This window comes from Panthera tigris, chromosome C1, assembly GCF_018350195.1.
Source record: "Panthera tigris isolate Pti1 chromosome C1, P.tigris_Pti1_mat1.1, whole genome shotgun sequence".
Lineage (NCBI taxonomy): Eukaryota > Metazoa > Chordata > Mammalia > Carnivora > Felidae > Panthera > Panthera tigris.
This window is the reverse complement of record NC_056667.1, coordinates 198,947,086-198,961,622: the sequence shown is the minus strand read 5'-3', so window position 1 is coordinate 198,961,622 and position 14,537 is coordinate 198,947,086. Positions and strand designations below refer to the sequence as shown.

At 47.3% G+C, this 14,537-nt stretch overlaps 1 protein-coding gene across 1 annotated transcript in view; it reads left to right on the top strand.

Moving 5' to 3' along the window:
* MARCHF4 (membrane associated ring-CH-type finger 4) overlaps positions 1 to 562 on the top strand; it is a 106,295-nt gene extending 105,733 nt beyond the window's left edge. The window contains exon 4 of the mRNA XM_007086207.3: positions 141 to 562. Within this exon, the coding sequence (XP_007086269.3) occupies positions 141 to 508 (368 nt within the window). The 3' untranslated portion in view covers positions 509 to 562. The remainder of the gene's footprint in view (positions 1 to 140) is intronic.
* The last annotated feature ends 13,975 nt before the right edge of the window (positions 563 to 14,537 follow it).

The window sequence follows — 14,537 nt, the reverse complement described above, 5'->3', positions numbered from 1 at the left end:
TGAGAAGAACAAATCAAATTGATACAAATCCAGCTTGCCCCAATGTGTACATCTGTGTGTAAGCATAGGGAGACCATTTTTCCAGCAGTGACGTCCTGTCTCTTTCTTGTCCTTTTCTCTCTCCCTCCCTGCCCCTCCAGGTCTCATCGTGCACGAGGGACCCTCTGTGTACCGCATCTTTAAACGGTGGCAGGCTGTCAACCAGCAGTGGAAAGTGCTGAACTATGACAGGACGAAAGACCTGGAAGATCAAAAGTCAGGAGGCAGGACAAACCCCCGGACCTCCTCATCCACCCAGGCCGATGTCCCCTCCTCCGAAGAGGAGGCTGTGGGCGCCCCCGGCCCTGAGGAAGGCCCTACCAGGGCGGCCAGCCACCCCTCAGGCCCTCTGTCCGATCACCACTGTGCTTACACCATCCTGCACATCTTGAGTCACTTACGACCTCATGAACAGCGGGGCCCCCAGGGCGGGAGCCGGGAGCTTGTCATGAGGGTCACGACAGTGTGAGGCGAGAGACCTGGAAAGGAGGCCGTGACCATGCACAGAGATGGGGAGGCTGGGCCAGGAAGGGGCCAAGGCCTGGCAGGCCACAGTCTGGGGAGCAGGTGTGGGGAGGCAAAGTGGCATCCCAGGGGCCGGAGCAGAGGGCAGGCAGAAGGCGGTGGGCCTCGTGGGGGCCCTGGAGGCAGGGTCAGAGCTGGAGTGAGTGAGTCGGGTGTCCAGGGCGCTTTTCGTGATTCTAATCGGTCAACCCCCATCCTCCAACAAGAGCAAGAAGAACCAGTACAAACTCAACAAGGAAGCTCAATACAGCTTGAACGTAACAAAACACAAGGACAAAAATCCCAGATGTGCCCATCCGCCTGGGATTACTGCCCTCGGGTGAGGGCACCTGGGAGAAAAGGAGGCTTGGGAAGGGCGACGGTGAGGTGGCAGCGGTGGCGTCCCTGTGTGCGCAAGTGGTGGGAGAAAAAATGCAAAGGGGCAAAGAGTGTGCAAAGGAAAAGCACTGTAGCCTGCCTTGTTTTCCCCTTGAGTTTGTTTGTTTCTCCCTGGGCTGTTTTTGGGGCAGTGGTGGGGAGGGAGAGGGATGGGTGTGGGCTGGCAAGGATGACAGATGGCATTTGTGGCTCCTGGGCTCGTCTGAGTGGGCAGGATTCCTGACTCAGATGGCTTTAGGGGCTCTGGGGCAAGGTGCAGGGAGGGAGATGTTGGTGTGAGCCCCCAGAGGGAGGGAGATTTCGGCTTCCTTCCAAACCGGGAACTCCCAGTTTCAGATGGGCTCAAAGAGGGTTTAGGTTTGGAGATGGGTGTCTTTTTGTGCCCTTGTTACTTTATTTTCTGGTGGTTTGGCTCAAAGATGTTTACAAGAAACACACACACACACACACACACACACAACTAGAGAAAAGTACAGATTTCCTGTGGGTATCTCAAGCACAGTCCTGCTGCTGTGGCTTCAGCCTTCAAAGCTGTCAATCCAGGAGCGACTTTCCCAACTACCCAACCCTGCCCATGGCCAGGACATGCTCAATGTCATGCCTTCTCCTGCTTTGGCGCATGCAGAGACCCGGGGCCCCCTAAGGCAGAGCACCTCCCACCCAGGGGCCCCCCAGGATAGCTGTTGTAGCAGATGGGAAGAAATTGGCTGGATGCATCCCAAGGAGTGGAGTGGAGACCAATCTAAGTATCCCTTGCAACTTGGGACCCTCACCCGAGGGTGTAATCCCTCAGTGCTACATACTCCCCGGTCCCTCCCATGCAGCGAGGCAGGGCCCAGGGACCCTGTCAGGGAGCACTGTCCCTCCAGCCCAGACTGCTGGTTCCTGGGGCCTTGCCAGCAAGGCCACTGGGGTGGTCACCTGCACAGTTTCTCATTGTCAATGCACAATGGCCGCGCCATCCATGGGTATTAAAGGGACACTGTCAAGTACTTTTTTAAACTAGTTTTTAGGGTTTTTTAAAACTCTCTGTTGTTTGTATTATTCTCTTAAAAGCTTGAAAATAAAATTTCTTTCCCTATCATTAGTGTCCTTTTCTATATGTGAGTTTTCCCTTCTTCTGCCCAGCTCTCCCTCTGTGGCATAATCTTGCCTTCCCTTCTCTCTCTCTCTCTCTCTCTCTCTTTTTTGTCTGTTCCACCCCTAGTGTCTTCTTTCTGGCTTCCTACAAGATGGATTTCTTGAAGATTAAAAAGAAGAACAACTCACAAACTCTCTTTAAATTTCTGCACAGGACTCTTAGAAGCAGAGATCATTAGTGCTGGAAGAAATGTGGAGAAATTTTACCCCATCGGGTCATTTCAGAGAAGCTGAGAGAAACACAGGCCAAGGAATGTGTTAGGACCTCATTCCCATGAAAGTTTTCTGTCGAACATCAGAAAAAAAGCTCCCGGGGCAGGGCTCTGAGAGAGGGCTTGCATATATCACCAGGCAGCAGATAAGACCCTTCCTCCCTTCAATTTTCCCAGGCCCTTCTGACTCAGGCCAGCAACAGGCCAGGCAATGTCCTTCCTCAGTGGGAAGTGCACAGGCTTAGGAAGGTTCCTCCCCTGGTGGAGCTTACAGTCCAGCAGCTCAGAAAGGAAATAATAATTGGTGAGAGGCCAAAGCCCACATATAAGGAAAACATACAAAACAAGTGAAACCGGGGTGCCTGGGTGGCTCAGTCAGTTAAGTGTCTGACTTTGGCTCAGGTCATGATCTCACAGTTCGTGAGTTCGAGCCCCATGTTGGGCTGTGGGCTGACAGCTTGGAGCCTGGAGCCTGCTTCCGATTCTATGTCTTCTTCTCTCTCTGCCCCTCCCCCACTCACACTCTGTCTCACTCTCTCTCAAAAATTAAAAAAAAAAATTTACAAAATTTAAAAGAAAACAAGTGAAAACTGACAAAATGGTACAAGTAAAGGTGTCTATTTTTCTATGGGTTCTAGGAATGGGCCATTCAGTTTAATTCAGTATTTATGGAAAATGTAGATGTGTTAGATTATTTCCCAAAAATACTAGAATGCAACAAAATAGGCATATCATCAACACTATAGTGGCTGTCATATCATCCTTTTTGGGTGATTCACAGGACGCTTCAGAATCTTATGGTCATTCGGGGTCATTCAGAATCTGCTGTACTGAATAAGAGGTGATTACTGAAGTTCTAATAGCATTCTGGAGTTTGTTGGGTCTTGACGATGCAAGCCTCAAAAGAACAAAGACCTTGTCTGTCTTGTTTACTGCCTCACATCCAGGACCTACAGTAGTACCTGGCACACAGTAGGTGTTTAATAAATATTCCAAATGAGTAAAACACTCTTGAAGGAGTATGGGAGTGTCTTCGGCATGCAGGAGACCAGCCTCCTACTCCGTCAGCTTACATGGTAGCTCTCAAGGTCGGTCACAGAGCAGAAAAGAAATCTCAACTTCTGACTTCTCTACCCAATGGGGTGGTAAATTCCCTGTGCCTTGGAATTCCCTGTGCCTGTACTTATGGGTACAAAAATGAACGAATTGGGTTTTTATTTTTCATATGCATCCTTGGGGAGTGAGGAGAAGTGCACCCTGATAACCAGTGACCATTGTCCCCTTTCCAATGTGCAAACCATCCTTCATACCACCAGACAAATGTCTAGATTTCAGAGAATTCACTTGCATATCATCGGCAAGTATGGCCCCATGCATGGGACAAGATACTAGCTAATGCCTAATGTTCTCAGTATGTGACAGGCACCAAATTAACTGCTGTGTGTGTATCAACATACTTAGCACTCCAGCAACTGACAAAGTAGATGCCATTATTATCTTCATTTTACGGATGTGGACACTGAGGCAATGAGGTTAAGTAACTAGGCCATGATTAGACAGAATCCAGTCCCAGGCAATCCACTTTATGCTACTCCTGCAGGACAGCTGCCACCAATTTAAGGGAAATCTGGTTCAGCCCATTGCAGGGAGGTCATCATGGTGGAGGTATATAAAAAAAATTTGGAGGTTGGGGTAACTGGGTATAAATAAATATAAACTATTTCTGTTCCCTACCAAAAAGCCAACCAACCAAACAAAACCTGATAAACCTGAGTGTAAGTAACAATCGATATTTCATGTTGTCCAGATAATATCCTGGCTGCATGGAAGCCTGTGTAATAGAAAGTTGGCCATATCTGGATGCTGGGGAATTCTGAAAGGACAATGGACATAATTCAACCACAATTTTATGGACAAAGAGCCAAAAAAAGATCACAGAGTACTCTCTTTCTAGGAAAGAAAAAAAAAAAAGTAAAAAATTATCCTATCTGGGGACTAGGCTTTTGGTTCTGGTTCCAAATGAGTGGTGCAAAGTGACAGATTGGGGGCTCTAATCATACCCACAAAATTTAGAAGGACCCCACAATTATGAGGCCTTGTCCCTGCCTGTCAAAAATCAAATCTGTCACTTTCTTAGAGCACAGAAAATCACAGAATTTTTTAGCCTCTAGGAGAGATAATTTGCTGCTATTTTGATGTTTTTCCCACTGGATCCAAGGACTTCTAGCAGAGGGTAGGGGCATGGCTTGTCTACAACAATAACCAATTCCTAAGAGTAATGATGTGCTTTATAAGCAGAATTCATTATATTGTGGATGTGAGAAGCCTAGGAGGGAGGGGAGAAACACATTTTGCATTATTCCTTGTCACCTTTTCTCAATTACCCTATTCCCTAGTAAGAAGCAATCAAGGGTGATTTTTACCTCTAAGGGTCTGATGCTATTATAGCAGTGATGCAATGGTCCTAAAACCTCCCCTCACGCCATCTCCATCTACCCTTATTGGCATAATGGCACGTGGGAACTGGGAAGTGCTTGGGGAGCCGTGGAAATTGGATGACACTCCAAGATGACTCTAAGTAATGTGGGTCCAGAGTGTGGGCTGCACTGGATTGGTGGCCAGCTGGTTAGCTAAGCACTGGTGGCACCACAGTGAACCACAGGTCCTTCTTCATGTGGCCTCTTCTTCCTCAGTATCTCCTATCTACTCCTCACCCAGCCCACCATGGGAATAAGAGTCCCCGGGGTGAAGGCTTTCTTCTTGTCCAAGCCCCAACCCAATGAGAACTGCAGCCCTCAGTACTCTCCCTGCCCCTGGCCACTGGTCACTGGGACAGGCCCTTCTCTTGAAATAGGTGACCTGTAATTAAGTACCAAAACACCTCCCCGTCACACTCAATTTTGTCCCAAAGTATCAGTAGATAATCAGGGAAGAGGAGGAGCCATGGTCAGGGAGTTTCTGGAAGGAAAGAAAAGCACGTCTACCCTGTGCTCATGACGTCTTCATTTGAGAGGGGAAAGTCCTGAAAATACAGCACCATCAATGTGCTGGTCCAAGTCTGGTGCTGTGTCCACATGAGGCCCTGCTGGCAAGGAAAGGCATGGGACCTGGGACAGTTAGCAGCATGGCACCCCCAGGGTGTTCATGCTCCTTGGGCGGGGGGGGGGGGTCCTCTCTGATGCAGAGGGAATCATCTGCTTCTGGATCTGTTAAATAAGGGAGCAGATACTTGGGTTCTGCTTATGATAATACTGTCCTTTTCCCCCAATCACTTTGGGGAATTAGGAAAAGGAGCTAAACATGTAGTACTTTCCATATGTCAAGACTCATCTTCAACTTTTTATGTATATTAACTAATTTAATTCCTCAAAACCACCGTACACATTGAGAACTGCTATTACACCCATTTTTCAGGTGAGAAAACTGAGGCACAGAGAAGTTCAGTGCATTGCCCAAGGTCATGTAGCCATACACAGCCACACTAGAATTTATACCTCAGCAGTCTGGTGCCGTGCTTTGGGCTGCTAATCACCACATTATACTGCCTCTCAGGGATGCATTTAAAAGGTTTATCTGGGGGCGCCTGGGTGGCTCAGTCGGTTAAGCATCTGACTTCAGCTCACGTCATGATCTAGCGGTTCATGAGTTCGAGCCCCGCATCAGGCTCTGTGCTGACAGCTCAGACCTTGGAGCCTGCTTTAGATTCGGTGTCTACCCCTCCCCTGCTCACACTCTGTCTCTGTCTTTCTCTCTCTTTCAAAAATAAATAAACTTTAAAAAATTTAAAAGGTCGGGGTGCCTGGGTGGCTCAGTCGGGTGAGCGTCTGACTTTGGCTCAGGTCATGATCTCACGGTTCGTGAGTTCGAGCCCTGCATTGGGCCCTGTGCTGACAGATCAGAGCCTGGAGCCTGCTTTGGAGTCTATGTCTCCCTCTCTCTCTGCTTCTCCCCTGCTCACTCTCTGTCTGTCAAAAATAAATAAACATTAAAAAAATTAAAAGGTTTATCCTGATTTGAGTGGCATTGAAGGAAAATGAATGAGCTCTATGCCAGCTGGGTGTAGCCCAGGTGCCATCCGTGTCACGTGCCCCCCAAAGTCAGCTAATGCCAGCTCAAAGGACTCCATGCCCCAACCTATTGGAAGGTTGATGCCCTCATCAGGATTTTTAGTAACTTGGATCATAAAATTTGTTCCCGTGGCCTCCTATTCCAATTTCCAGAATCTCCTGAATTCGGAGTTTCTATTCCATCCTAGACTTCTTCACTGAAACCCTAGGTTAAGCCCAGCCCAAATATCGGACATGATTACCCCTCCTTGGTTCTTCCTCCCACCCAAGATATTACCACGTTTAGTTGTGTATATTATTCCCAGCTTTACTGGGAATTTGAAGGTAACTTGAAGATTAGTCATAGAAAAAACCTGTAGCGAGAACTTGCTATATGGAAGGTTCGTACTAGGTGGACATCTCAAATATCAATCAGATACAACTATATTTAAGGATCTCACTATCTAGTTACTAGACTCTAACTCGGCATTTCTCATCAAAAGCTTTCCTCATGAAAGAGCCTGACAAGCTTACTCTTACTAACTGTAAATAAGTAAATTAACAACATTCCATTTCCTAGGGAATTAGCATTTTTAAGAGGAGGTAATTTTTTAAAGTTTACTTATTTATTCCTGAAAGAGACAGAGAGAGAGAGAGAGAGAGCGCACACAGGAGGGGCAGAGAAAGAGGGAGAGAGAATCCTAAGCAGGCTCCGCACTGTCAGTATTGAGCCCGACTTCATGAACTGTGAGATCATGACCTGAGCCAAGATCAAGAGTCGAATTCTTAACTGACTGAGCCACCCAGGCGCCCTTGAGAGGAGACTGTTTTTAAGCAAGAGGAATAATTCTGTAAGTGGTGGAATTTCAGTTCTCACTGAGCAGGTAAAGGGTTGTGTTGCGTTCTTTTAGCTAAGTGGATCATAGCCATGTCTGTGCATTTGACACAAAGACACATATGCAGAAAGACAGAAATACAGAGTGTATGACAAACGCATTCTCTAAAAAGTAACACAGAGTCAAGGCCTGTTGACTGAGCCACCCTTTGGATTTCCTCAGGAGGACTGACACCCAGGTAACAGGTGGAGATGAACAGAAGAGGAAGGTCTCTATCAGGCCCTCTGAGCTCTGGTACGTCACTTGGTTTGAGCAACCTTTTTGTGTAGAGGCTGGATTTGGTATATCACCTCCCTGTTCCAGCCAGTGGCCATTCCAAGGGGTGATTTGTTGAAAATGGGACCCTCTGCACCCTCCAACACAGGCTACTGTATCTTTCCGAAAAAGGGATGTAGAAATTCTGGAGTTGCCACTTCGCTGGGCATGCTGAGAGCCTACACCAGCCTAGTGAATCATGGTGGCATTATTGGAAGGCCTAGTCCCTCCCTCAAAAGTCTCAAGGCTGAGGCATTAACCCATGTCGTCGATCACTCCTCAAATCATTTTGGTGGACACCTGTTTCTTTTGTCCATCCTGTACCCAGAAACCTCCTTTCCACATTACCATGTTGTTTTAGTAGGGCTGAACCCGTAATACCTCTCCAGCCATAGCAGTGAGACTGTGACTCAGGCTTGCATGACCAAAATATCTTATTTCTCTAGCCATGGGGATTGGTTCAGAAATGGGCATGTGCTCAAAGCCAATCCAAGTCTTTTGGATTTTTCTATCAGAGCTAGTGGGAGATATCATTTCCCTCCACCATGGTTGTTAGGAACCTGGGAGCCTGGAAAAATGAAAAGACCCCACTTTCTGTCACAGGGAAAGCACTTAATCTTCAGAGAAAGGTCAAGCAGAGACACACAATACAAAGAGAAGGACAGAAAACATCCTGACCCCTGGATCCATGACTGCGCCTGCTCTTTGACTAGATTTCCTAGGACATTTGCTGATAAACTTGATTTTTGTTTATATTAGTCTAAGCTGCATTTATGTCACTTGCAAGCAAAAAAAATCCACCACGAATACAAAGATTTCCATATATCCCATGACAAAGTTTGGGTTAAATCCATGGCACATTGATTGAGGGGCCAAAGGAACAAGAATGGGTTGCCTCCCTTTCCTTTTGATTAGCGATCCAAGTTTGCATTATGACAGCATTTGCTCCTATTATTCTCCCCTAATTATCTTTATGAGTCTGTTCAAGGTTATGCGATGATTAAATAAGAAGATAATATGCACAGACATGCTTGCAGAAAGTGTTCTCTTAAACAGTATCTTTTAAAAATTTTGTTAAGATTGTTTTGGGGGAGACAGTGAAAGGACCTAAAGAGAAAAGCAAGCAGTCCTTAATCAGAACTCTGACATAAGGGCTTAGGAATGGAAAGGACCCAGTATGAAGCTGCAGGACAGAGCCAGAGTACCAGGATTTATAGCGGAAGGTAGGAGGCAAAGCTGGCAACAAGATCTTGACCCACTGGCCAAAGCCAAGGGGTATCCCATTATCCTTGGCATTGACCATGTAGATGCCATGGCCCTCCCATATGTGCCTCCTTACTGCTACTGCTCTTACTGGATTAAGAACACCCTGTTTCTGGACTTTATGAATGGGGACCCACAGAAGCAACCAGAACCAGGTCAGAATCCCTTGCCTCATGGGCAAGTAACTTAGCTTTTCTGGTCTCTTGTTTCTTCATTTTAAAAATAGAGATAATTTGTTTCTCAGGGTCTTTGTAATATCAGGGATAATGCATATAAAATTGGCAGTGAATAAATTATTGCTATCATCATTTTATTGTTCAACAGAGTAATAGGAAAGTCGTACCATTACTATAATGTATAAGAAGCAAGGTTAAATCAAAGCAAAAATGAGTACTGTCACCAACACTGCGTCTCATTTCAGTTTTCATTCAACTATAAATAACAGATACCCAATAGCAGGAGCTTAAAACAATTAGAGGTTTATTTCTCTCCTGTAATGAGATGTCCAGAGTAGGTGGCTGCTGGCATCAGCCCAGCTGCTCAGTGATGCCACAAGTGACCCAGGCTCTTTCTGCTCTGGCATCATTAGCATGTTTATTTGTCACCCATGGCTGTAACCTCACAGTCTCAAGTGGGTGACTATAGCTCAAAGCAATAAAGAAAGGAGAAGGGGTGGCCCTGGTCACATCCTTTCTTCACATCATGAAAGCAAAAGCTTTCACAGAACCATGTTTCTACCCCTGGATCCTTCTGTAAGTGCGTGTATGCGTGTGCACGCGCGCACGCGTGGTGTGTGTGTGTGTGTGTGTGTGTGTGTGTGTGTGTACTGGACAGAAATGTATCATATAGTTACTCTTAGCTGCAGGAGAAGCTGGGAAAGTGATCTGTCCCACCCTGTGGATAAGCAGATAAATTAGTGTGCTGCCTTGGAGGGCCATTTGGTAGCATTCTATTGAATTTTAAATGCACATACCCTTCAACCCAGGGATTCTATTTCTTTGGAATTCTCCTAGAGAGTAGCAGATGTTGCCTTCTCAAGGAGCTTGGGAAATGAGGATCAGAGTTATATCATTGTAATAATGAAACAAATCAGAAAAAAAACTAAATGTCTATCAATATGGGAGTGATGGAGTGTGAGATACTCCAGCTGCATCAGAGAGAATGTCATAGACCTTGAAGGACTGACAGGGACAGAGTCCAAAGCCATGTTGTTAACCAGAAAATATAATCTGCAAGGCGACAGATACAACAATCACATATGTGTAGATGAACCAAAAAAAGAACATCACCCTTATTTCAATTTAAAAATGCCATATTCCAAAAGAGTATGGAAGGGATGCCACCAAACTGATTAGAGTCATTTGTTTGTGGGAGAGGATGAGGTTGGGGAACGTGAAGAGCAAACTTTCCCTCCATTTGTGTTGTTCCCGTCTTTATAATAGGGATGAGTTCATGTAATACTTGTGTAATTTTTTAACTTATGGTACACATTGTGAAATTTCAAGTAACCACTGAAAACAAAGATTGGAAGCTTCTAGAAAACAGGTGCCTTGTCATTGGAGGAAATTCTTGCTTGTCTTTCCTGAGAACTTTGTTTTGGAGGAGGGGCTGCCCCTGCAGGGGTGTGGGGTAGAGGAGTCCCTGGGGCTTCCAAGTTTCTGTGTTTCTATGGTTCTATGATAAGGAAAGTCTGAGAGCAAGGAAATTTGCAATTGAGAGTTTATTTATTGATCCAATGGAGGCCAAGGGAAGGAAGGAGGATCTCAAGCTGAGTTCAGGAGTGGCCTCCCCCAACCTCACTTTGGCCATGGGCCTCCAGACCAGAGGTTTTCTGGAGAGGCAGGCCTCTGCAGCTCCCAGAGGTCTTGAGCCCTTACTGCCAGCACACACGAGTGAGAAGAGCCTGCCTGGCTGAGAGGCACTGAGTGCATCTAGCCAGGCGACTTGGAGAGTGGCCTCCTGCCGGCCTAGCCAAACGAAGCTGCAGACAAAGCTGGCCAGCAGAACCAGAATCATCCAGGCTGTTGGTGGTTGGTTCTTTCCCTTTCTCTCTCCTACTTCTCTATTCCCACCTTCCAAATCCTCCCCAGCCAAGAGTTTTCAAGAAGCAGCCAAACTATGCCCTCTAATAGCACATGATGGTGGACAGAATGTATGATGCCAGAGCCCCTTCCCCATGCCCACTCCAGGTTCTAGCCCTTGGGAGCCACTGGGCTCTGTTAACAGGAGCCAGCCAGTCCTCTGCCCTGGAGACATGTCAGCTGGGGATCGTCACAGAAGGCTCCCACCTGTCCAGCCAAATGCCTAAAGCCTCCCGGGTGCCAGTCCTGGCCTCAGAGCCTGCCAGATGTGACTTGGGAAAGTCAGTCAAGGAGACTGGCAATGTGGAGAAACTGGAAACAAACCAGGTAAGGGCTGCTTCCTGGGGTCTGAGGCAGATGGAGACCCTAGGGAATCAGGCAGAAAAAACCAACAAACATCAAATAAACAAAGAGTTCTCCAGCAGCAACACCACCAAGAAGGGGAGACACAACAAATGAGGCACGTTCATTTTGTATGTAGTTGAACATTTTCATAATAAAATTATAAAATTTTCATAATTAACAAAATAGCCCTCATCATAGCACCCTTCTGTGCCCTTGATTTATACAGTCTCTCTGGCCTGGAAGGCCCTTCCTCTCATACTCTTTGGGCATGATTCCTACAGATCGCACATGGCCCAGGCCGAATGCTGCTTTCTGTAGGAAGCCTCTCCTGCTGCCTCCGCTTTCCTTTCCCACCCATGAGAATCAACCATGGCATCCTCTGGGTTCTTATTTCATTTTGTGTGTACCATTCTGATAGCAGCTACTCCATTCTTGCTTAGAAAACAGTGATCTGAATGCTAATCCCATCAGCCACCCTGAGAGTGCCTTAAAGGCAGGGATTCTGATGCATTAATCTCTCTACCCTCAGCACCTTCTGCATGCTGTAGGACAATGGGAACTGATCATTGAATAGATAGATCAATCATTTATTCATTTCATAGACCTTTATGGTGCCTCTGAACATAACAGGCATTGTACTAGGCAGTGATGTTAATAAGACAAATAAGACAGTGAACCCATTGGCCTCCTGGAGTCCCGGTCTGGGAGGAGAAGACAGCCACGTAAGAGATAATTATAGGGAAGAGTTATCGGTGCAACCACGAAAAGTGTGTACAAAATGGAGAGGAGGGTGTGAGGGAGAGAAGGCTCAATACTACCTGAGTGAGGTTAGGAAAGTCTTCAAGAAGAGAGGTGATACTAACTTGGTACGTTAGTTCAGGTCCATGCAAAAAGAGGGTTAGAGAGTCACAGGATTCATTGGTGCAGGGAGCAGAGGAAGGTCTGAGGAAGAGCCCTCAGACCACGGTGCAGGCTTAGCACCCGTGGAAAAAGGAGGAAAGGGTAGGAAGAGTCTCCTTCTGCGTAGTTCCAAGAAAGGTTTGGCCAGACCACTGGAGGAATTTCATATCTCGTTGGATGGGGCTGCTTTGGTGACCCACCGTGCCCAGCCATTGGCTGGGAGCAGCCCATAGGAATCATGGCCTTGGCATGAATGTGGTAGCAGACCCAGGAGGGCGGCTGCAGGGGGCATTTCAGTCATGCTCCCTGCCACAGGACACATGACTGACACATTTTCTTTATATTTAAGTGTCGGCAGGCATAGAGCAGGGAAATGTGGGAGAAGACAAAAGGGAAAATGCTCCAGGATGATGGATCTGCACAAGAAAGACACCAAAGGATGAAACAGTGCGGCTCATCAGTGGTCTGTGCCAGTTGGGCATGAATGTGGCGTCAGCTGGGGTGTGGGGAGGGAGAGCTAGCAGGAGGTGAGGTCGGCTGGGTGGCAGCAGTTCCCTCATGAGGGTGCCTCATGTGAGCAATGGGGAGTCACGGAAGATCAGGGGGTATCAGAGCAGACCGGGGCTTGCGAAGAGGCTCTGGCCGCCACTTGCAGGAGAGCGCAGCAGAGGCAGGCCGGAGAGGAGGCCCTGGCGGTCGGGCGTGACGTACTAAGTGATGTACCAAGGACGGGTGGAAAAGGAGAGGAAAAGAGGGATGAATGAATGGAAGGGTGGATGAATGTAGGAACCAATGAGTGAACATAAGCAGTCAGGTGCAAGCCAGCTGTCCCTTTCTCACGGACAGCTCCACTGTCTTCAAATCCCTGAATTCTGCTCTGTGTGGAGATGGAAATGGAGCGGCTACTCCAATTCCTTCCCGCTGAACGGTCTCTATTAGGTGAAAATATGCCCTGATATATTATCATGGAGAAAAAGTCTCTCCCCAGCGTCCTGCTCTGTGGAAACGCGTGAACACTTGCCCCCCACCCCAGGCTAGTCTAGGCAGGTGGGCATGCGACTCCCCTCTCGGCTGAAGCACGAATCCCCCAGGAGGCGAGTCCATCCTTCTTCGCTCCATTCATTTTCAGGGCCAGATGGCGTGCGCCTCATTGACTTTCACTGCTGATGTAGTCTTGTTTGCTGGCTTCTCACAGGTTGCTTCAGTGCATTTATTTCCATCCATTCTTCCACTTGCCCCACTTTTGCTGTCTGTGTCACGTTCATCATGATGGCAGGGAGACAACTGGAGCTCTCAGCAGGTAGACGTTTTCAGGGAGCAGGCCAAATCCAGCTTCCACAGCTGATCACCCCGCCCCCCACCTCCTGGCTCCGGGAAAACATGGTGATGGGAGTCCTGAGAACAGTAGATTCAGTTTGTTTGTTTGTTTGTTTTTTAATTTTTTTTTAACGTTTATTTATTTTTGAGACAGAGAGAGACAGAGCATGAATGGGGGGAGGGTCAGAGAGAGAGAGAGAGAGAGAGAGATACACACACACACAGAATCTGAAACAGGCTCCAGGCTCTGCGCTGTCAGCACAGAGTCCGACACGGGGCTCGAACTCATGGACCGTGAGATCACGACCTGAGCCGAAGTTGGACGCTCAACTGACTGAGCCACCCAGGTGCCCCATGTTTGTTTGTTTTTAAAAACATCGCTGAGTAAGCAAGATGACAAGGCCCTCAATAACAGCCATGAGCAAAAGGATGATTTCTACTCCAATCTACCTCCATCTTTCCAACCTCTGTTACCATTTTGCATAAAACTAAGTCTAAAAAGCAACTTCAAAGACATTCCCCATCCAGGTGCTCTGTTTGGTCCCGGCAAGGACAATCAGCTGGGACGTGGGGTCTCTAGGTCTCAAGTGCCTCCCCCCAAATGAAAAGGCTCCATTTTCTTTCTAGTCAAACAATAGTCAAAAAAACATCCTCTCCCACCTTGAAAACCCAGGTATACTTCCTGCTAGAAGCCACGTTTCCAGCTGTCCCTGTTACTTTCTGCCTTCTGTCCAGTTGTGGTTAGTTGTTGACTTGCTTTGGTCTGAGTTCCCTTGCATATGAGGTGTTTCTGTTCTATCATTTTCACCAACTCTCACATCCTCAAGAGTGAGAAAGAAGCGCCTACCCTCCTTTCGCATCTCCAAGAGTCTGGAGAAGAGCAGGCATAAAGACCTGTGGTTCAGTTGGTGTCTGTGACTTCACAAGGCCTGGTTTCTAGTTCTCCTCTAGCTGTGCTCTGAGTTCTCAGGCCAGCATTGACCCTGTCTACTCAATGGAAAGACCAGCTTCTGGTCACCCACATGCCCTTCCAGGGCTTGAGTACATGCATGTGACTGGTGAAGAGCTCTGAGATCTTAAGAAGAAATAGGACAGAGAGACTCATGGTCATTTCAGAAACTGAGTTACACTGAAAAAAAA